We start from the raw sequence: 22166 nt of genomic DNA, 5'->3' as shown, positions 1-22166 counted from the left end.
ATTTTACCTCTGACATGTAGTTAAAGGGCACTGGAGTTCTTTGCGAAGCTGGTTCCACTTATGTGCCTCATAAAATCAAACATTAATATTGTAATGATAAATACAACTGATTTAGGGATTTTGTGTCAACTTTGAACAAGTATTTTAGCGATAAGGCACCATAAAGTGAGGAAACGCGACTTTTTAACATCACTTCTACTGAAAATGTGTCTCTGTTACAGCTTCAGCCAGTCCGTATCCATCCCATATCTAGCCTTTATACGGGGGAAAAATGGAGCGGACGCCATTTTTTCATCTGCTCCTGATTCACAACAATTTGAATAAAGAAATACTTAGAAAATGCAATTTCAGCGTAATTTTCTTTATAGATGAAGAACGCCCACAAGAACATGTTAAAAACACCAAAAACACAATTTTCTTCAGAGTGGGTCTTTAAGAAGTGTGATCCAGCCTCACGCTGTGGACATGTGATTCACCTGAACGCTCATCCTCTTCCTGTACAGGTGTCCCACACCTGGCTGTGACGGCAGCGGCCACATCACTGGAAACTACGCGTCGCATCGCAGGTGAGCTCTGCCTCATCTCTATTTCCACAGGGGGGAGGGGATGTTACACAGGCAGCAATGCATTCTGGGTGCACCGGGAATTCACTTCTTTCTGGGCGTTCTCTTATTCCTAAATGACCTCGGTGTGCCTCGCACTCTCAATTTCCCTTCACTCACATCTTTTTGCTCTCTCCCTCGTTTTCCTTTGCCCCCCCCTTTTGCCGTCCTCCTCGTCCTCCTCTTCCTCTCAGTCTGTCTGGGTGTCCTCTCGCTGATAAGAGCCTGCGGTCCCTCATGGCGGCCCACACCCCTGAACTCAAGTATGTCTGCTCTACACCTTCATTCTGCTGACGTTGACTTGTCTTTTGTTGCTGGCTGCTGTCTGTGCTGCTGCTGCTGCTGCTGCTGCATCTGTCACGGCGCCTTTTTCCCTGCAATTAGATCACTCTGCTCTTTCACTTGAATCAGCCCGTAGAAATGTGAAATGGAGCTGCAGTCAGCCTTTTCACTGTTTCTGTGGTAAAACGCCTCCTGCTTATGTCTTCATTCTGACCACGAACCTTTACCTCCTCTCAGATGCCCCACTCCGGGATGTGACGGCTCGGGTCACATCACAGGGAACTACGCCTCTCACCGAAGGTAACAAACGCACAAAGAGGAGCTCACACTCACTCACACACACACACACACACCCACACACACACACAGAGTCAGTGTAGTGACAGCTCATGTAGAACTAGAGAGGGCCCACAAGCACATTCTCACACCTTTAGGCGTTTTTTTGGGTAAATTCACTCTTCCTTCTAATGTTCTCTCACTTCAGCAGAACCGCTTTTGAACTTTTTGCTATCAACTCCATACTTTCTGTTTTCAGTCTCTCTGGGTGCCCGCGTGCCAAGAAAAGTGGAATTAAAACTCCTACCAAGGACAACCAGGAGGACTCGGAGCTTTTAAAGTTCGTACCGCTCAGAAAGCCATAACGTCTGCTTTTAGCGTGACTGACGGTAAAAATGCAATAAAGCAGAGACAGATAGAGAAGAGAGGACAGTCACTGTTATTCATATGCAGAGCTGCTGACCTGCACCCCCCCCCGATTGAATCCAACAATAGGGCCCTTTCTAAGGGGAAAACACACTTCCAGCAGATACTGACTGAACGTAGAACCTGACAAACATCGGTTTATGTTTGCACACACTCCTGCCAGCTGTTAATCAGTCTGACTTAGAACAGACAGTGAATTGCGTTTCATTTTTAACACATCAGTCTGTGCTCATCGTTTTTTTTTTCATCGTTTCATACAATGCCGTCCTCCTCTCTGCTCCCGCTTCCCCCCTGCAGATGTCCGGTTCCGGGCTGCGACAGTCTGGGTCACATCAGCGGCAAATACGCCACTCACCGCAGCGCCTACGGTTGTCCACTGGCGGCGCGGCGGCAAAAAGAGGGACTCCTGAATGGAACACCCTTCAACTGGAAGGCCTTCAAGACCGAGGGACCCACCTGCCCCACCCCTGGTTGTGACGGATCCGGTCATGCTAACGGAAGCTTCCTCACACACCGCAGGTGAGCGCAGTGGTGATGTCGCCATGATGCGTTGACACCTGCAAAACCAAAGTTTAGATGACAGGAAGTTGCTTTGATGGAAACACATGCAGTCATTGCACAAGTGAGGTAGCTTTGTTTTGGAAATACCTTTTATCCTATTTAGCATCAATAATGTACATGTAGATTGCGTAGCATCGATGCGGGATAAAATTAAAAGTTAGCCGGGTTTGTGAAATTTGCTCTCCACATTTAACCCATCCCTCTGGGAAGGTGGTGATCTACAGACACAGATACGCTTCAATTGATATGCTTCAATCCAATCCCTTTATGCTGAGTGTCAAACATAGAGGCACTGGCACCCAGTCGTTGGTATGACTGGACATTGTATTTGATCCCATAACCTCCAGTCTCAGAGCAGACACTCTACCACTAGGCCATTGAGTTTGTTAAATCTGTAGATGCGCAGTCGCTGCTCAACCATTCATATTTTTGACACTTATGGAGGACAGTGGGAGGGGCTTCATGTAAATGGTCAAAGAGTTATGGTTCGTCCAAGAACATGTGTTATTTGTGCAAGATCTGCGGTGTTAAAAGGTTAAATAGGAAAATGTGAACTTGTTTTGTTCTATCCAGGCATTGACTGTTTTTTTTTCAACTGAGACTCTAAAGGTGTTGTCTGTGTGCTCAGCCTCTCAGGATGCCCCAGAGCCTTGTATGCCAAGAAGAAGGCCAAGTTTCCCTCAGAGGACTATCTGAGCACCAAGTTCAGACCCACTGATGGTGAGACATTTGTGTAAAAATGTTACATTATTATTAACCAAGCATGCATAGAAAATCTGTATATTCACTCACTGGCCACTTTATGCTAGTATTTGGTTGGACCCCCTTTTTCCTTCAGAAATGCCTGAATCCTTGGTGGCATAGATTCAACAAGGTCCTGAAAACTTTCCTCAGAGAGTTTGGTCCAAATTGACATGATAGCATCACACAGTTGCTGCAAATTTGTTGGCTCCACATGCATGATGCCAATCTCCCGTTCCACCACATCCCAATGGTGCTCTATTGGACTCAAGAAACCAGTATAGGATGAGTCCAGCTTTATGACATGGCGCTTTATCCTGCTGGAAGTAGATATCAGAAGATGGTACACTGTGGTCATAAAGGGATGGACATGGTCAGAAACAATGTAGGTAGGTTGTGGTCTTCTAACCACGCTCAATTGGTACTAAGAGGTCTAAAATGTGCCAAGAAAATATCCCCCACACCATTACGCCACCACCAGCCTTAACCATAGAGACAAAGCAGGATGGATCCAGTGTTTCATGTCGTTGACGCCAAATTCTTACCCTACCATCCGATTGTGGCAGAAAAAATGGAGACTCATCAGACCAGACAGCGTTTTACAATCAGCTATGGTCCTGTGTGAATTGTAGCCTCAGTTTCCTGTTCTTACCTGACAAGGGTGGCACCTGGTGTGGTCTTCTACTGCTGTAGCTCATTTGTCTTAAGGCTGGATGTGTTGTGTGTTCAGAGCTGCTCTTCTGCAGACCTTGGTTGGAACTAGTGGTTCTTTGAGTTCCTGTTGCCTTTCTATTAGCTGGAACCAGTCTGGTCATTTTCCTCTGACCTCTGGCACCAAGAAGGCATTTCCGCCCACAGAACTGCCACTCACTGGATATTTTCTCTTTTCCGTTCCATTCTCTATGAACCCTAGAGATGTTTGTAAGTGAAAATCCCAGTAGATCAGCAGTTTCTGAAATACTCAGACCAGCCCATCTGGCACAAACAACCATGCCAAAGTCACTTCAATCACCTTTCTTGCCCGTTCTGATGCTCGGTTTGAATTGCAGCAGTTCGTCTTGACTTAGGTCTACATGACTGAATGCATTGAGTTGCTGCCAGATGACTGGCTGCATAGAAATTTGCATTAATGAGCAGTTAGACAGGTGTGCCTAATATAGTAGCCAGTCAGTGTACCTCCCTACAAAGGTATAAATCAATATCTGTACAAAGCTACAAATAATAGATACTTTTTCTTTCTTTTTCTATATCATCTTGATGTTTCTGCTTCAGTTCTAGACAACGACGAGGATATTAAGCAGCTCAACAAAGAGATCAGTGACCTTAATGACTCCAACAATGAAATGGAGGCTGATATGGTGAACCTGCAGACTCAGGTGAGTTTCTGCTGCTGGACTCCATCACAGCTGTGGTCTTTCAGGAGGGTTGCTCAAGTGAGCCAAGTTGACATGAAAACAATGGTCAACTTAAGAGGGTTCCTAACTCAGATACGTGTTATTGATAAGTTGGTTCAAACCATTGACTGGATAAGAGAACTGGACTGAGTGGCCCCTCCCCCCCCACCACATTCCAGGAAGTACCCGCTGGCCCCAAGAAGCCAAAATCCCATAGACTTCTATTGCTATTCAGAATTAAATAGCTATTACTCAATCATTCTATTCGTCAGAATAGCTGTTCTTGATCTGATAACTTTTTCTTAACATGTTCTTGATAATCATAGTTTTTTGATATTTTTTCTTACTTGCAAGTTATTCAAGTTATAAACTGGCCAATCAGATGCCTCAATAAAAGGATGTGCCGCCTGCCGGCCTGCTATCCAACATTTAAAACCTTTGATTGACAGATTTTGTGTAACCAATGACCAGGCCATGACTTAAACACACTCCCAACTTATACAGGCGGGTGAAAAAACAGGCAAAAGGCTTTATCTAGTGCTGCAAGATACAAGATATAAGAAACATCTTTCCGGTAAATTGCTTGATGTTCTGTCTAGTTGTTCGCTTTCTCTGTGTCTGTCTCTGTGTGTAAAGTTAAGCATTTCCTAACCTTTTAAATGAAGTTTTCATCAACTTCAGGGTTAAAAATGCATTTTTCTGGACAGAGTTTGCTTCGTCATCACATACTTTAATTGCTCAAAATAAATAAAAGCTAAATCGATCAATATGCACACAATTGCACCAAGGGAGTAAATTTCCAGTTGCGGATGATGTCACCAGCTTGTGTTACATTTCCTAGTGTTTGGGGTAATTCTGTTCCAATGGCCTTGCAACCAATGCGACCCAAATAAATACGAATTGTATAAATTGGACCTTAAAGGGTTAAGGAAAGAATCAACGAGTATGAAAACATGTAAAATTTCCCTTCAAAGATTCAAATCTTTTCTTTAGTCTGCTTGGGTGTAGAGATTTGGACTTCTAGTGGTTGCTATAGAACGTTGACTCAGACAGACTTGGACTTCACTTGACTTCATTTAGTCAGTAAAATCTTTTCTGTGGGTGATGTCATACTCATTTGCTCCAGTTTTCATATACGGTCAATGGCTGAGACCCAAACTAGTGTGACATACTTGACAATGACCTGAAGTGACCTCAAACACAGGTGACCTGACTGCTGTCTGTTGCAGATTTCCTCCATGGAGAAGAACCTGAAGAGCATAGAGCACGAGAACAAGATGATCGAGGAGCAGAACGAGGCTCTGTTTGTGGAACTGTCGGGTCTGAGCCGCGCCCTCATCCGTAGCCTTGCTAACATCCGCCTGCCGCACATGGTGAGTGTTTCCCCGCGCTTTCACCCTGCGCCTCCGCTTCAAGCCTCTTTTACTGAACCCGCTTGTCATTTGCGCCTCAGCAGGAGCCAATCACAGAGCAGAACTTTGACCGCTACGTGAGCACCCTTACGGACATGTACACCAACAAGGACTGCTTCCAGAGCCCGGAGAACAAGGCCTTGCTGGAAAGCATCAACAAAGCCGTGAAGGGCATCAAAGTGTGAGGCTCGGCGAAGCTGGAAAGACGGAAGCGAGGCGCTGAAATGCTCTAAGGTGTATTGAAATACCATTCAAACGAAAGGGAATTCAGGTTATCTAAATAGACAACAACTTTAAGAAAAAAGCAACCCAGGGAACACAGATGAAGAAGAGTGACTCGGACCAAAATCCACACCACGCTGCTGCTGCTGCTGCTGGGCGTCGCAGACCTTTCAGTCAGAATGGACGAGGAGTAGCTGGAAACTGTACGGCAGAGTTTGGACCTGCTCGCCCGCGCTCCCTCTCTGCCGTGCGGGCGTTGGCACTCGGTCAGCTGACTGGCGTCTTGAACGTGACGGAAAAAGTCTCTCGCAGGAGCAACAGAGAAGAACTCTGGCTGAGCTCCAGCAGCGTTCACCGTGGCTCCGAAAACGCCGATTCGCCAACAGAGACACTCCACCCGCCCACTCCACCCAGCAATAGGAAGCACGCCCCAAACTGAAGGTGCGTGTTCATTTTGTGGCGTCACAACCGAAAATATCTGCACAAAAAACTACGAAGCAGATCTGCGAACAGATAAGTCCCGCCCCCACGTGCCCATTTGTTTTCTAACAGATTATAGTCATTTAGCGTGCACACGTTTCAGATCAGTTTGTCATATCAATAGTATTTATTAATATAGCAGATGCACTTCATTTGAATAACTAGTTTTGTGGTACAATAATTATTATTATAAATTAATTATTTAAACTTGTGAACGTTTTAAATTGTAACTTATTGCCGTTTATGTTTTTGAGGTTTATTTATTTGAAGCGATCTATTTATTAACCTTGTTTTGTAAAACAAACAGAAAAAAATGCATCTTTTGCTCTGATAACCAGTTTGCAGATGATTTACATCCATATTTAAAGAATCTATATGAAAACTGATGAGGCATATTTTGTTTGTGACTCATTTTGAAACACCTTTTTAAGTGCGGATGTTTTTACGACAAACTTTTTTTCTTTTTTTATAGTTTTACAACAAAAAAGTTCTTTTGTTCTTTTTTTTTTTTGTTATCCAGAAAACCAACTGAGAAGAAATGTATTAATTATTTATTTAAAATGAGAGAAATCCTTTGATATGGCTGTATATTTATTTTGTTATTTATGTGCGTGATGTGATGGTTGAGTTTGAGTAGTCTTACAGAAGAAGAAAGAGAGGAAATAAAAAAAACACTGATGAGAAATGAATAAAGAAACCACGTCATGACAAACGGTTTGATTGCTTAGGTGAAGCAGCAGCTGATTGTAAAAGGAGAAAGCCGCCCACTTTCTGTGTGTTTGTCAGGTGAAAATGTAAAAAAAAAGAAAAAGACAAGAAAAAAAAACGTTACCTCTCCCAAGCGCTTTGTAGCGGCCAGCACTGGCTCACCCTAAACCTCTGTGTTGTACCGTGACTGCTCTCCTAATAGGATTTTCATCAGTGCAATGGTACACAAAGAGCTCTTCTCCAGCAGTGTTTTAGTTTGGCTCTAAAACACACACACATACACAGACTCACACAGCAACATATCCAGCCCTCGAGGAAACAATAACATGGCCTACTTTGACAAACTTCTATCAGACAGACGTACACACCCTTGTAGCCTTACTCTAGATTTAGATTATTTTGTTTTTTTTATGCACAAAGTGCCACTAAAAGAAGAAAAAACGATTTCTTTCCTAATTCATCTCTCCAATGTGATAATGTCTGGTCCCAGGACGACCATGGCATCCGAAGAGTGGTGATTGTTTCAGATGCCTTTGTTTCTCTGCCAAAATGGCCAGAAGTACATTATATATACATTCTGTATAAATAGATTTTAAAGATGCTCTCTTTCTCTGTCTATATATATATATATATATATATATATATATAAATATATATATATATGAATACAAACGTACCTATATTTTTCCAGTGTAACTGTGGACTTTTCCTTGTCAGAGGAGCTGTTCTGAGGAGATGTGATGGTGAATCATGAGCAGATGGTTGAATATCATAAAGACCTGCTCAACTGTGGCTTTAAACGCACCATTGAGTCGAGCTAAAACGGCGCTTTGCGAGTTTTCCCATTACGTTTTCTTTTACTTGTGTGTCTTTGATCCATAAAACATCAGCTGTGTGTTTTACGACTGAATCTCATGTACAGTTTAAAGAAGAAAAAAAAAAGACGATGCCTCTGACTAATGTTCTGCACACGGCCTTGTGGTGCGGTTCCCTGCTTGGCGTGTTTCTGACCGTCCAGGCCCGTTCGCTGTGAGGAAACTCGGGTGGAACCTGCCTTTGAGTGGTGTGTACAGTTCAATGCCTGCGCGTAACTCGGATGTCCGTTTGTTCCTGAGGTGGTCAATGTGCTCTTAGCCAACATAGAATGAAACTCCTTTGTGCACTTTCTGAACTACCGTTGAAAATGCCAGCATTTGAACATAGATTTCTGGGAACTCAGCTTCAGTAGCTTAGATACACCAGAAAGTTGTCTTTTTCTTTTTGTACTAGGAAAACAAAGCAAAAAGAGATTGACAAGAAGCCAGTTTGGCCCTCGGGTGACGGGGCAAAACGGAGCGATGCCATAGGTCGGCCAGTCAGCTGAGGCTAGAGGCTACATCATCAGCTGGATGGAGGCCTCATGTGGAACGGGAGTAGAGCGTGGGAGTGGGAAATTGATTTGCCGAGCTTCAAAATCTCCCCTTTTGTTTCAAGAGGAGGCGTTTGTTGCATAAACATGTACGTCACTCAAAAGAATGTCAAAGCTTTTTATGACTTTTACCCCTCGTCCGGCCCTCTGCCGCCCCACGAAACCCCCTTTTGTTGTTCTCGTCCCTTGTAACCTCTCCTCAGGAAAACGCGGTGCGTGAAAACTTGTGTGTTCTTCTTGAAATGCTGGAGAATACCACCCGAGGGTGTTCAGACTGTGAATATTCTCCTGACCCATTTGCTATGGCATGACCCCTTTTAAAATGCTTGATGAAATTGTCTGCTGAGGTATGTAAATACATAACACTGAGGCCATGAAAGCAGAGCTAAGAAAGCGAGCGCAGCCCACAGCGCTGAGCCCACGCACTGTATGTTTTCTGATTTACATAAAGTACAGAGGGATGGAGGGAGTTTTAGTATTCCAAACAGTGGAGGATCACACACTGGACTGGTGTGCCCGCCGAGGTGAGACTTTCAGGGATGCCAGTCCGCACCGAAATCCAAATATGAGTTGAGGAGAAGTGGGGAGGTAAGGGCAGCGCTATAAAACTGAGCGGCACTTTTTCATCAAGCTGACCAAAACCAAAACAGCCCCTCCTCTGCCCACCTCCCTGTCGTGTGGTCTTCTTATCATGTGTGCCTTTCTCAGTCCGCTCATGTTGACACACGGCCTGTTTATGCCGGCTTCAAGTCCTGTTCGCCCCGGATCTGCATGTTTTACTTTCAGATGTCCTTCGCTTGCAGGCAGGGGGCGCTCTGTTGCAGAGGAAAAACAAAATCAGAACCTGTTGTCGGGCTAAAGAAACTGTGATCTTAGTCTGTCCATTCAGGTATCCGAACTGGAATCTGAAGATCATCGTCTTTTATCCCCATAAATGCATCAGTGTGCAGGGCATTATTTTGAAATAAGTGAAAGTCTCTGTACATATTTGTATTTAGAAGAAACAGTGTTGTTGTTGTTGTATTGACAAAAAGTTGAAAATTGTTTAAAAAAAACAACAAAAAAACATTTGTGACAAAGAAAAAAAAAGTCCACAGCCAAGGGTTGTCCTGCTATCACATTTTTACAGAGATGAGCTATTTTTACTGGTGATTTTTTTAGGCACTAATATTGAAATACTTATGAAACCTTCCAGCATTTCCTTACTTCCAGCACTTCCACGTGGATAGACTGTATGGTCATTTTTGTTACTTTTGTAGATGGAGTTGTTCCTTTTGTAAAGTGGGACAGGCCTTGGCTGTGTGTCCTCTGGGTCTCCTCTTTATGTTCATCTTCTTTTTTTTGTGGAAGGGGTGGGAGGGGTTGGGTGTACACTGCTGTAGATGGACCGAGTTTGTGACTGTGTGTTTGTGTACTTGTGTACATGTTCCCCTGTTCCTGTTTCAGTGTTACAAAGCAGAAAGTGATGTCAGTTATTGTGAGGGTATGAATCACTTTAAATGTTCTCTATGAAAATATGAATAAAGACTCATAGACAAGCAGATCTGTTGTTGTTGTTGTTGTATGTGTGTGCGTGTGTGTGTTTGTACTCGTTTGTCTGTCTTTGTGAGCACTGATATCCTCAAACCCTTCTCTATATGAGGACACATCTGGATCGTGGGGACGCTGGAGGTTCTTCCTGATTTAAACCTCTGTTTGAGGATAAGTATGTTTTAGTATCAGGTTAAAATTGTTTATAAGCTATATATACATACAGTATATATATATATATATATATATATATATATATATATATATATATATATATATATATATATATATATATATATATATACATACATACAGTAAATATATATAGAATCGTAACCATTTTCTGTCACAATCAACTTTTATCTAAGCTTATGCTTATACAGCGTGCACAGCAGAGGGCGCTCTCGTGTAGGATTTCATTAAGTGTTGTTAATTTAAACTGCTTTCAGATCAGCTTAAATTATTACTACTATCCAAACCATTTGGGAGCTCCTTTTGAAATATAACTTATACTTGTTAAAATATCTTGGGGTCTTGTTCACAACTGAGGGAAGATCGGAGTGTGAGATCGACAGGCGGGTTAGCGCAGCATCCGCCGTTATGCTGACCTCGGTTGAGGTGGCTCGGGCATTTCGTTCGGATGCCTCCTGGACGCCTCTCTGAGGAGGTGTTTTGAGCATTTCCCACTGGGGATTGACCCAAGGTAAGATTGACCCAGGACACACTGGAGAGATCATGTCTCTTAGCTGGCCTAGCAAACGTCTCGGGGTCCCCCCAGGGGAGCTGGAGGAAGTGGCCAAGGAGAGGGAAGTCTGGGCATCTATGATTAGACTGCTGCCCCTGCACCTGGACCCAGATGAGCGGAAGAAGATGGATGGATGGAACAGTGCTAGCGATATTTTGGTGAATAAACACAGAGTAGCAAATGTGGACTCATTGAACTACTTAACAGAATTTATTACCCATTATAGTGGGTTTTTTGTTTGTTTTTTGCTTTTTCTAACAGCAGAATTGGTTCTGCGTCCTGGTTGGCTGTTGACCTAGCCAATCAAACTTCTGTAAGATGTCTCCTGTTCACATCTATTGAAATCATCTATAGCGATCAGATATTTGTTTTCATTCTATAAAACTGTACTTTTTTCAGTTTTTCAGAACTTTTTTTCTACAAAGGTTTGAACTTTGAGACTTTAAACAGGAGAAAAAAGTTTAAAATGTTCATGTCTGTCTGAGAAAAGTCAATCAAGTGTGTAGTGATGAGTTTTACAGCCTTGAAACATCAAGAATTGTTGTAAAAAAAAGACAAGTTTACAGATTTCACCTATCGCAGGTTATTACAACTTCACTCTTTTGATAAACGTGGGACCACTGTATTGAAAAAAGACTTATGTTTCTGCTTTCAAGTAGATGCTAAAGGAAGTTTTGTTTGAAGCAGAAGACGTTTGATCGGTATTTCTATCAATTGGGATCAAAGGGCTAAAAACTTGATCATTTCTCTGTGCAGAGTATCTGATAGTAAATGAAAGCTTTCATTAGAAACTTTTAACAAAAAAATTGTTTTTGAATTTTTCAATTTTGCTTATTACAAAAAAATGAACAAAATATTAATGTAAGAAGTACTTTTGATCTTTTGAATACTGCTCCTCCTTTATCTTCATGGTGCTATCATCACAACCCTGGGCCCCACCTGCTGCACCCTCACATCCTGTAGAACTGTCACCATCTATCCTATCATCAACTTCATCAAAGGGATTTGAAAGCCTGGTAAAATCAGAAGTTAAAATGGTGCCGCTCACTCCAATATAGGACATATCACAGCCTTTACCATCACTAAATTCATCTGCCATGTAAAACCTTACCCTCTCTGCCCCTCAGGAAGTTCACCTGTCCTGGGCCATTTGCCCAAATGCCACCAGCTCCATCCAACATCTCGCCCTCAAACCATCCCTCTCAAAACTGCTAAACATCTGATTTTTATGTTAAAAAAGAACATGAATCATAATCTGGATTTTATGTCTTTAACAGACACAACAAGATTTTTTTAATCCACTTCAACTCTGACAATGTTCCAGACCAAAGGCATCCTTCCCAACTCAGCGTTTCACAGCTGCAGGTCTTTTAACTTTACTCTTCTTCTTTTTTTAAAGGATTTTAGTTACAATTTATGATTTTACATTTGTAACTGTGATTTTGCTGTCTTGATTGTAGTTTTTCTCTGTCTTTTTTCCGTGAAGCGCCTCAAGCTGAAAGGTGCCATATGTTATATCAGGACCAACTGTCAGATCTATGTTTTCAGAGCCAAACTGTATTGTAGTCTGCTCACAAAAGGCAGTCCTTACTGAACTGTTACTGACCATTATGTCTAAATTCTCCCTCGCATGTGTCAGTGTTTCCAATAACGATACATAACTGAGCGCATGCGCCACCTCATCCAGTTGTAGGCGATGTGCATTCTCTTTAATGGGTTACCGTTTATTAGTAAGTGTAAAGAATGGAGCTTGTAGGCACTTAAAAAGAGCATTAACTTTAATAAATACATTACCACTATGGTTTGGCTTGCAGATCACATTTTGAGCTATTACCAAGCAATATTGGGGTGTTTTCTAAAGGATGTCACATTCACGCCCTGGCACATTTAGTGTCAGCCCACATCTGTCTGCTTAACTGTGCTGAACCTACTTTGACGTCAGGCATACTCATGTGTGTGATTGTGTCCTTGATTGCTGTTAAATAAAACAAAATATCCAGTAAACAACAAACATTGACATGTTCCTTCACTATTTTTCTGAACAGAAACTGTATGCTTGTTTAAACTTATAGCACATTTCATTTCACTTTTTCGGAATTTACTTGCTTCATAATAAAACCTGAGGATAAAATCTGACAATTATTTTATTTTGTCCTGATTCAATCGGCTGGTTATTCCAAACAAAAGATCTTAATATGAATATTAAAAATATATTATGCTATAATTTTTAACGTTTTTTCATCTCTTATTTTAAAATGCTAATTTTTTTCATTTTGCACAGATTGGGTCTAAACAGCAGAAGTTCTTTATTTTCTCAGTAACTTCTGTGTCTACACAGCAGAAGTTACTTTATTTTCCCACTACACTCGCATGCAGCTTCTATGCAGAGCCACACTGGCATCTGGTGGACGTTTGAATAAACCTTTAGATTCTGCCATTTCACTAAAAGATATTTATATAAGCCAAGATTTGCAGTCTCCTATAACTAATCAAAGTTTTCCAGATGATTATGGTAAACAGTTTTTCTTTTTTGTATCTCTGTTGTTTGTATTTTCTTCATTTGGTACATTTGTCATACAGTGGGACAAACACAAAAAGCTGATCACTATTTAAGTATAAATCTATGTTTAAAAAACAAAAAGATACTTTAATAATTCACAAAGCAATTTTTCTACTTGTTTTAGGATGGGAAACTGCCTTTGGGTTTTAATATACTATACTTTTTTAGACTCAAGGTCCAAATGTCAACACTGTACAAAAAAGAAGAAATAAAAGAAAATATAATCTCCTCATTTACTATTTGAAAATTATATTACCATATCTGGCTTTTGTTTAACACACGTAAATAAAACAAAAAGAAACAAATATTTTAATTGTGAATTATGAATTGAATAAACGAAATCAAATAACTCAGTATTTTGACTCATAACTTCATAACACCTGATTGTTTTCAGCTTTGACGAATGTTTTGGTTTTCTTCCAACATTATATCGTGTTGTTATCCCTCCAAGATGTGTGCAAAACATTTTTCCATGTAAGTGACTTTTGGAGGCTGTAAAAGAATAAAATAATTCATGTTTTTACTTACCTTTATTTTGAGGTTAAAGGTCTACATTGAAGGACTAACGGTCAGAATCTTCTTATTTCTGCTATAGCTGAACATTTCTTAAACAGTTCTGAAAGTTCAATAGCAGTTCTTAAAGTTAATTAAAGTTAAACTTTATGTGATACTTTGACCCATTTTGCAGTTTTCTTTTGATTCTTTGGACATATAAAACTTTTCTCTCTGATGAATCAAATAAAAGAAGAAAAACATTTTTTTCTCAGTTTTAAACTCCACAGAGCAGTTTAAATAAAAGCTTGATTAGCTAAACCGTGTGAACAGCGCGGATTTAAAAAAAAGTCCTAATCGGCTCTAAAATGTTTATTTTGTGACATTTATTCTCATTTCGCGGTGGTTTCTAACCTCTTTTTGGCTTTGGTCCGCCCCCTAAACAGAAAGAAGGCCAACCCGCGCGTGACCGGCGGCGGGGTTGTGCGTGCCGTGCGTCTGACGTCATCGCGTCAGATGGCCGAATGTTTACATCCAGCTGTGCTGTGTAGTCTGGATCCTCCAAACAACAAAGAGCAGGACGCGCGTGGAGCTGCGCAGACGGACGGCAGCCCTCGGCTCAGACAGCAGGTACCCCGGCAGCTGTCTCAAGCCGAGCACGGAGGCGCCAGAGGCGGCCTGCGGGGCGAACACCCGCCGCTGCGCTCCGGCCGCCTCCATGGTCGTGCCTGGAGTCCTTCATCGACTGCCTCCGCCTGGCAGCTGCTTGACTCAAACCGCATCTACGGGGTTTATTTTTTTATTACAATCGGAGAGTGCGTGAGAAACACCGTGCGCGTTTAGCGCAACAGCGTCAGGTGGTTGTTGTGCACCGAAGCCCGGATCGGCCTCGCTAGCTGCAGCCTGTGGATTTAAAGCCGCTCTGCTTCATGCTGCCTATCGACGGAAGTGTGCTGCAGCGCCCCCGTGTGGCCACAGTGATAGTTCATTCATTCATGTGGCTACAGGCTGATCCTCCTCTCATGTCTGTCCACATTGAAGCCTCATCTGCTTCTGCAGTTTGATTTCAAATTAATAACAGACGACTTTCTCTTTTTAATTTATATATTTTTATAGAATTTACCTTATTTCTAAAGGCTTGTGTTCAATAAAATTGCATCTTGAGCCATCATGTTTTGGTGAGTGGGGAGAGACCAACAATAGTTTCTTTGTAAGTATCTTGTGAAAAATCTCACATTGAGCTAAAAAAAAAAGTCGTAAAGAAAAATTGGAATAGTCTGAATTTTTTTTTATATTAACCTGTTGGTCAGACAAAAAAACTAGGTGAAAGACTAGACTAGATGAAAACAAAAAGAAGCTTTTTGAGCACAAGAGCGACTTAAACTGCATGAAAAAGTCTAAAAATCAGTTTTTTTATCTGACCTTTTCAGCGTCAAAATCTTAAAAGAAAAAAAAAACAGCAATTTTTCGAGCTAAACAGAAACATCAAAGTGAAAATGATTAATTACAAAAAACCTTTAGGTTCCTCGTTTGAGATAATTGTTGGTGAAACCAAAGCAGACTTCCTTCAGGCTGCAGACTTCAGGGCTTCATTCTATCTGGTTTAGCAAGAGTTTTGCTTCTGTGGGTCTTTTCTGTGTTTTTTCATTGACTGTAAAGGAGATCTGGACTGAGTGACCCCTCCCCCCTGGCGTTTCAAACAGGAAGTACTCGCTGGCTCCAAGAAGCTAAAATCCCATAGACGCATATAGAGAAATAAACAGCTGTTACTCAGTCATTCTATTGGTCAGAATAATCATTCTCGCTCTGATACTTTTTTTATTAACATGTCTGTGCTGATGCTCGTTTTTTTAAATTAATTTTTTGTAGTGCAAGTGATTCAAGTTATGAATTGACCAATTGATGCCTGAAAAAAGTATCTGGTCACACATGGAATTTTTAAAACATTTGATTGACAGATTTTGTTAAATGGTAGGGATGTGGCCTTCCAACAAGCTCCCTCCTGATTGGTCAGATTATTTGGCATAGAAACATCTACTGACTCGGACCAATCACTGTTTACTCACGGCGCCCATCTCCAACGTTCAACATCAGTATTGTGAAAAAATGGCGTCTGAATTGACTTCCGTTGGTTGGAGCAGGAAGTAAATCATTTCTAGAAGTGAAGTCACACTCACCCACTCCGGCTCTTATCTACAATCGATTTCTGTTGACATAAAAAGGTCATTCTGCACCTCTGACCTTCAAATTATGTTCAAATGTTGTTGTTTGGCTTCAGTCAGGATGGGTGGAGCCGTGAGCGCCGGCGAGGACAATGACGACTTGATCGACAACCTGAAGGACGCGTACTACATCCGCTCAGACCTGGTGGAGCGAGCCTTTCGAGCCATCGACCGTGCCGACTATTACCTGGACGAGTACAGAGACAACGCCTATAAGGTGAGACCCCAGATGAACCGGGGAACCGACCGGCTCGCAGATGTCAGCACATAAACAAGTCCCACTGTCGCCGAGTGCAGGACTTGGCGTGGCGGCATGGAAACATCCACCTGTCGGCTCCGTGCATCTACTCTGAGGTGATGGAGGCTCTGGATCTGCAGCCCGGCCTTTCCTTCCTCAACCTCGGTAGTGGGACCGGCTACCTCAGCACCATGGTGGGACTCATCCTGGGTATGCAGCGGAGCTTTTTCCCTCCTGGTGGTTTTCCTTCCCTCAACCATCATATCTTAGTGTGGTTTAAACTTGGAATGTTTGGCTGTTTGAGTTGGAAACGTTTTGAGTTTTTTTAGCTAAAAGTCGACATCCGTTTTTGTTTTCACTAAACAAAAGTTCACACAAAGTTTAAAAAAAAGACTAAATCTCACATTAAACTTCATGTTTTTCAGTCACAACTACAAAAAGCTCTTTGCAGACATTTCTTATCAGAATTGCACGCATTCGATTCCTCCTTGAGTTCAAGGACAGAACGTCACGTCGCTCCATGACTTCCTTTTTTTTAACTTTAGACTATTATTGCATTGCAATCTTGGATCTTTTTATTCTGCTTTTTGGTCTTTACATCCACAGAGTTTTTATTCTGTGGATAAAGTTGCTCATTTTTGTGAAGTGCAACAAAGCAGCCCTGCATCCTGACACTTCCACCACCATGCTTTACAGTTAGAACAGTGTTTTAAGGCCTGGCTGCCCAACAGTTACAGTGGCCCCTCATTTAATGTGGCAGTTATGTTTGAAAAAATTAATCCGCAAAGTATTCACCCTCGTTTTTTACTACTATTCTAGATGTTGTAAGCCTCCTCGGTACAGACTTTATCCACTTATCTCAGACAGACATGAACATTTTCTCTCTTGTTTAGAATCTCAATATTCAAACCTTCATAGAAAATTAAGTCCAGTTTTATAGAATGAAGGATCTGATCACTATTTATGCAGATTTGGTAAAGTAAGCACATTCTGTTTAGGAGATGCGGCATGGCAAGATCTACAGCCAATCAGGACACAGTACACAATGCACTGTAACAAGAAAACAAAACAAAAATCCATCCATAATTGCACCAAAAATTCAGCAAACCGGTGGTTTGATGGATCCTCAGTGTTTTTTTTTTGTTAGGATGTTGATTATTTCAGTTTATACTGTGGTCCGGGTGAATACTCGATTCTTATTGGCTGCTGGGTGTGCATTAAAAAGTGACATACCACAGGATAACTGTACGGTGAAAAAAGAAGTTCCGGTCACCTAGCTTAAATGTTTTGTATCACTGCGCCGGCTTCTTTAAAACAACCTTTTGCTAAATCCTTTGGATAAAAACAAGCGGGAAGAGGTGAACTTTCTCTCTGAACTGATGCTTTATTCAACCCATCGGAAAGATCAGCATATATATATATCAGTTTATATCGCCGAATCTTGACTGCAGCGGTGGTGCGACGCGAACATCCAAATTGGGGGGGAAAACAAGAATTAAGGAATAAAAACTAGTTACTATTTATTTCTTTTGTAAGTTACCGTGGTAAAAGCGTGTTAATGGCCGACAAAGTATGCATTATCACTTTTTAACGCGCTTCGCATCGGACGGTTCAGTCTTCCACAGCGTGCGTTAAAAAGTGATAATGCACACTTCATCGGCCATTAATCCTTACTTAAGGATTCCAGGTTCTAATGGAGCAGCCGCAACTGATCCAGGTAATCCTCAGGAGTAAGGTGACTAAAAGAAAACAAACAGTGTGACCGATGTGACTAGAAAGAACAAGAATCCCCTAAGAGATAATTTTTTTCTTTTTCTTTTGTTTTTGTGGTATTACGTTTAACCTCTTCATTGGTTGATGCTGGTGAGGATTCTCATCCAGGTGTTGAAGTGGAGTCATGTCATCTGGACTTTGTCTTCTGATCCAAGTTTGATCATTGATCAAAAACAAAACTGTGAGGTCTCCAATAGATGACTTTGACAGCGTACTGCATCATGATACTGCCACCACTGTGTTTTAGTGCATGCCCCAACTATGCATTCATTTCTGTTCTCCTTATCTTTAAGCCAAGTTCAAAAATGTCTATTTGTTAGCGCTTAAAGTGAAGGCATCCAGCTGCATTTCATTTCCTGAATTCCTGAGCTTCAGAAGAAGCTTTGTGGTTTGAAACTCAACGTTTCCTGCTCGTCTGAATGATGCCGTCCGTGCAGGAGAGGCTCGTATCAGGTTCTGTTCTGATATCTACAGGTCCGTTTGGAGTGAACCACGGGATTGAGCTGCACGCTGACGTCATTGAGTACGCCTACCAGAAGTTGGACTCTTTCATCAAAACCAACGACAGTTTTGACAAGTACGTCTTCAGACATGTGTTTGAGGTTCTACCTTCAGGTCCGCGTTCTCAGCCACCGTTGTTGTTCCGTCCATTTTTTAGGTTTGAGTTCTGTGAGCCGTCCTTCGTGGAGGGGAACTGCCTGGAGATTCCTCCAGAGAGCCGTCAGTATGACAGGGTGTACTGTGGGGCTGGGGTGCAGAAGGAGCACGAGGACTACATGAAGAGCCTGCTCAAGGTGGGGGGCATCCTGGTGATGCCTCTGGAGGAAAAGGTCGGTTCTGAAGCTGGAAAAAGATCAAATAAATCTGTGGATTTTCTTCCATCTGAATGCAAAGTTCTTTTTGCTGCTCCGTGTAATTGTAAGTCCGACTTTTGGCGTTTCCTGCAGCTGACAAAGATCACGCGCACCGGAGCAAACAGCTGGGAGACTAAGAAGATCATCTCCGTGTCCTTCGCCCCTCTATCGCTGCCTAAACACAACACCAACGGCAGACCCAAGACCCCTCCTCTCCGTGAGTCTCCTCCTCAACACGCTTTCCCGTTCACTCTTTCTCTGCCTCCTCCTCTGATGTAGTGATGGACGCAGACCTAAATTATAGTACTGCAGTCACAAAATCAGCCTAAAAAGTTTAAAAAATGAACTCTTCGTAACCGTTCTGAGGGGTCTCAGAAATGCATGTCAGGATGATCCAAACTGTCCTTAAAGCCCATCGTGCATAACTTGGTCCAAGTTTTTTACTCTGTAGTTCGTCGTCATTCCACTAGGGGCAGTAGATTGGCTTTCCCTGCTTATTTCTAAATGGCTGCTTCCATTAAATCTTAAAAACACTTTTGCCGGGAAAAGTTGAGCTCATTTTTAAATTTTATGGTGAGAATAACTCTTCTTAGTCATTATTTCAGTTGTTTAAATGACTACTTCGCTGCATTGAAAGTATCAAAAATTTGTTGATAATTAATTCTTTTATAATAGTCTCAGTTCTGCTGAGCGGGCCGGTCCATTTTAGAAAGGTCCAGGCAATTCAGGTGAGCGTTTCCACTCAAATTAGGAGCGTCACGGCGCCTGTGGGGATGGAGCTAACAACAACAAAAACTATGGGGGGGTCATCCAAGCAGCTCATTTTTACTCTTTACCTTTTAGTACTTCGTAAAACATTTGATGCTTCTTGAAAAGAGATTGTGGGCGGGAAAGAGGAATGCAGCCACTTTCTAGGAGCATTCTTTTGTCGTAATGACCTTCAGCCAATCAGTGCCTTTCAACAGTAGCTCCGCCCTAATCGGTCCGTTCCATTTTTCTATGGACCTAAAACCAACGGGTGCCCAAAAATGGCTCTAAGCTAAGCTAGCTTGAGAGAGTGTAAACAGAGAGCTCTCGGTTATGAGTGATTGGGGTGAGGCTGGATCTTAGGGATCACTCTGTCCTTTCATATTTCTTTTCAATGTTTTATGTAAAGAACTGTTTAATACAGAAAACCTCGTCTTTCTTCCTCTTATTTGCCCGTTTTCTCTTTGCAGCGAAGTACGAGGTCCGGACGCTGCAGGAGCTGTCTCGAATCTGCATCCGCCACACCCTCAGAGTGACCACAGGCGAGTGGGACAGCCAGCCGCGAGGCCGAGGCTCCTCTTTCAGCGTGGGGAGGGGTCTGGCCGTGGCGGGCCTCCACAAGTACGGCCCTCGCTTTAAACGCCGGCGCGTCCACCGGCGCCACTGCAACGCCCTCGTCCTTGCTACGCGGCAGGTGGTGGCCAGCAGCGGGATCGGACCCGCGCCCCTGGACAGCAACAACAACCAGGAGGGGCGGGTGGAGGACGAGGAGGTGGGGGTGGAGAGGGAGGCCAGGCGTCTGACGAGAGGGAGCAGGAGGGTTGGGAGGAGGGCGGCGGGGGAGCTGATGGAAGAGGAGGAGACGGTGGAGGAGGAGGAGGAAGAGGAGGAGCAGCAGGAAGAGGAGGAGGAGAGGGAGACGGGCGAGCTGCTGCGACCTCAGCCGGCGGTGAACGTGCTGAGGGAGCGCATCCTGAGTCTGCCGCTTCCCGAGCCGCTCAAGATGTTCCTGCTGTTCTACAGGGAGAAGTGAGCTCCTCCGCCGTCGAAGCCCCGCCTTCACCCGAACCAGATAGCTCCCAAAGCCCAACTCATCGTCTAACGTCTCCGCCATCCTCGTTCTGCTGTGAAGGGTCTCCAGGGGGTGGGTGGGGTTCTCTTAGCTTTCACATCTTTGCCTAGTTTGGCTTGAGAGAAGATTTAAACGTCATCATGAAAGCATCACCTGACGGCTGCTCTCCAACTGACAGGGAAGACATTCCTAACAGGTCAGAGCCTCAAGGCGTGGCCGCTTGTTCCTCCTCCAGGAGGTGGAGCTGTCTGTAAGGAGCAGCCATGACTGAAGGTTTGAGGTGGACTTGATCATTTCCACCGATTTTCAGCCTAAAAACCGAGTCTTGGGTCCCAGAAATACATCAATCTTTTTTTTTCTCCTCATTGTTGTTGAGGTTCCTTCAGAAACTCTGAGCTGCTCGGTTCTGGATCAACCCAGGAACAGAAAACGGGTTTGAGATCATCCAGAATGACCCTTTAAATGATTGAAAGTTCTGGACCTTTTTAGCTGTTATTTTTTTTATCCATACATCTCATTGAGTAGATTCTATAATAGTGAGTTAATCAACATAGAAAAATCTTTTTTCTTTTTTTAATCTGAGTGCAGGTTTTTATTTATTTTTCTAGTGATGTGCATCTGCAGCACCGTTTCCTGAATCATGAAGAACATTTGATCGCGTTTTCCCTGCGTAGGATTTCAGTTAGGGGCAATATTTGGTTGCTCCTTTCCTTGAAAAACCTCCTTTTGTGCCAAACCCAGGCTGCATGAACTCAAGGACGTGGATTTAAACTAGTACTTGTTTTTGTTTCGTTTCAATCATGCAGGTCAGCATATGCGCTTTATCGGTGAAATTGTGGGTGTGGTCACAATGTTTGAAAATCATAAAATTGTCTGTTTATTTCAGTTTTTTTCTTCTAGCTCTTATTTTTAAAAGCCGGAGCATCACCTGCTTCCGTTTGGATAATTTCCTCGCTGGCGTCGTCATTCCTGAGTCCTTTAGGAGCCGTTCCTGTGTGGCGTTGTGCGTCTGTGCTGTTGAGTGTATAGTCGTTTTATTTTTTTTTATTCAACTCTTGAAAAGAATGGCTTGCAGATTTTAAAGATATGAGTTGTATTACTGATTGCTGAAAATAAACTTCTGCAAGGTAAGAAACTATGATTTATTTTATCATGATGTAATTAGAAAAGATTCAAGCTCAACGAATTAAGATGCATTTATGGAAACCCAGCTTTTTTTGTACGAGGCTGATAAACGCATATTTCAATTTTCAACATCTACTTAACCCTTGTGCTATCTTAGATGACCCCACCCTTACTTTGACGTGTTATTCCTATTTCATGTAATCCATGGACACCAGTGAAGATGACAAATCATTGAAGAGAAAAGGTTCAGAGCACTGTCTAGTGGGTCTAGATGACCCAACTCCCAATGTTAAAGT

At 42.6% G+C, this 22166-nt stretch overlaps 2 protein-coding genes across 18 annotated transcripts in view; both read left to right on the top strand.

Moving 5' to 3' along the window:
- myt1b (myelin transcription factor 1b) overlaps positions 1–7108 on the top strand; it is a 42035-nt gene extending 34927 nt beyond the window's left edge. For 4 of the 17 annotated variants that reach the window (XM_011476798.4, XM_078949942.1, XM_078949941.1 and 1 more), the window contains 9 exons: positions 504–566; positions 797–865; positions 1122–1184; positions 1420–1500; positions 1884–2105; positions 2776–2867; positions 4161–4264; positions 5512–5655; positions 5739–7108. In XM_011476798.4, the coding sequence (XP_011475100.1) occupies positions 504–566; positions 797–865; positions 1122–1184; positions 1420–1500; positions 1884–2105; positions 2776–2867; positions 4161–4264; positions 5512–5655; positions 5739–5879 (979 nt within the window). In that variant the 3' untranslated portion in view covers positions 5880–7108. Of the gene's footprint in view, positions 1–503; positions 567–796; positions 866–1121; positions 1185–1419; positions 1501–1883; positions 2106–2775; positions 2868–4160; positions 4265–5511; positions 5656–5735 lie in introns of all 17 variants that reach the window. The other 13 variants (XM_011476800.4, XM_078949949.1, XM_078949946.1 and 10 more) reach the window with 7 other exon arrangements.
- A 7208-nt stretch (positions 7109–14316) lies between these two features.
- Positions 14317–21880, top strand: pcmtd2b (protein-L-isoaspartate (D-aspartate) O-methyltransferase domain containing 2b). Its single transcript, XM_004070587.5, has 7 exons — positions 14317–14469; positions 16118–16278; positions 16359–16509; positions 18547–18649; positions 18731–18902; positions 19020–19143; positions 20144–21880. Exons 2-7 carry the CDS (start codon positions 16123–16125, stop codon positions 20704–20706), a joined length of 1269 nt encoding a protein of 422 aa, XP_004070635.1. The 5' UTR covers positions 14317–14469; positions 16118–16122; the 3' UTR covers positions 20707–21880.
- Positions 21881–22166: the final 286 nt, after the last annotated feature.

Source organism: Oryzias latipes, chromosome 7 (genome assembly GCF_053564925.1).
Source record: "Oryzias latipes strain Hd-rR chromosome 7, Olatipes_Hd-rR_3.1".
Taxonomy (NCBI): Eukaryota; Metazoa; Chordata; class Actinopteri; order Beloniformes; family Adrianichthyidae; genus Oryzias; species Oryzias latipes.
The sequence above is the reverse complement of the archived record's forward strand: the minus strand, read 5'-3'. Positions and strand labels throughout refer to the sequence as shown.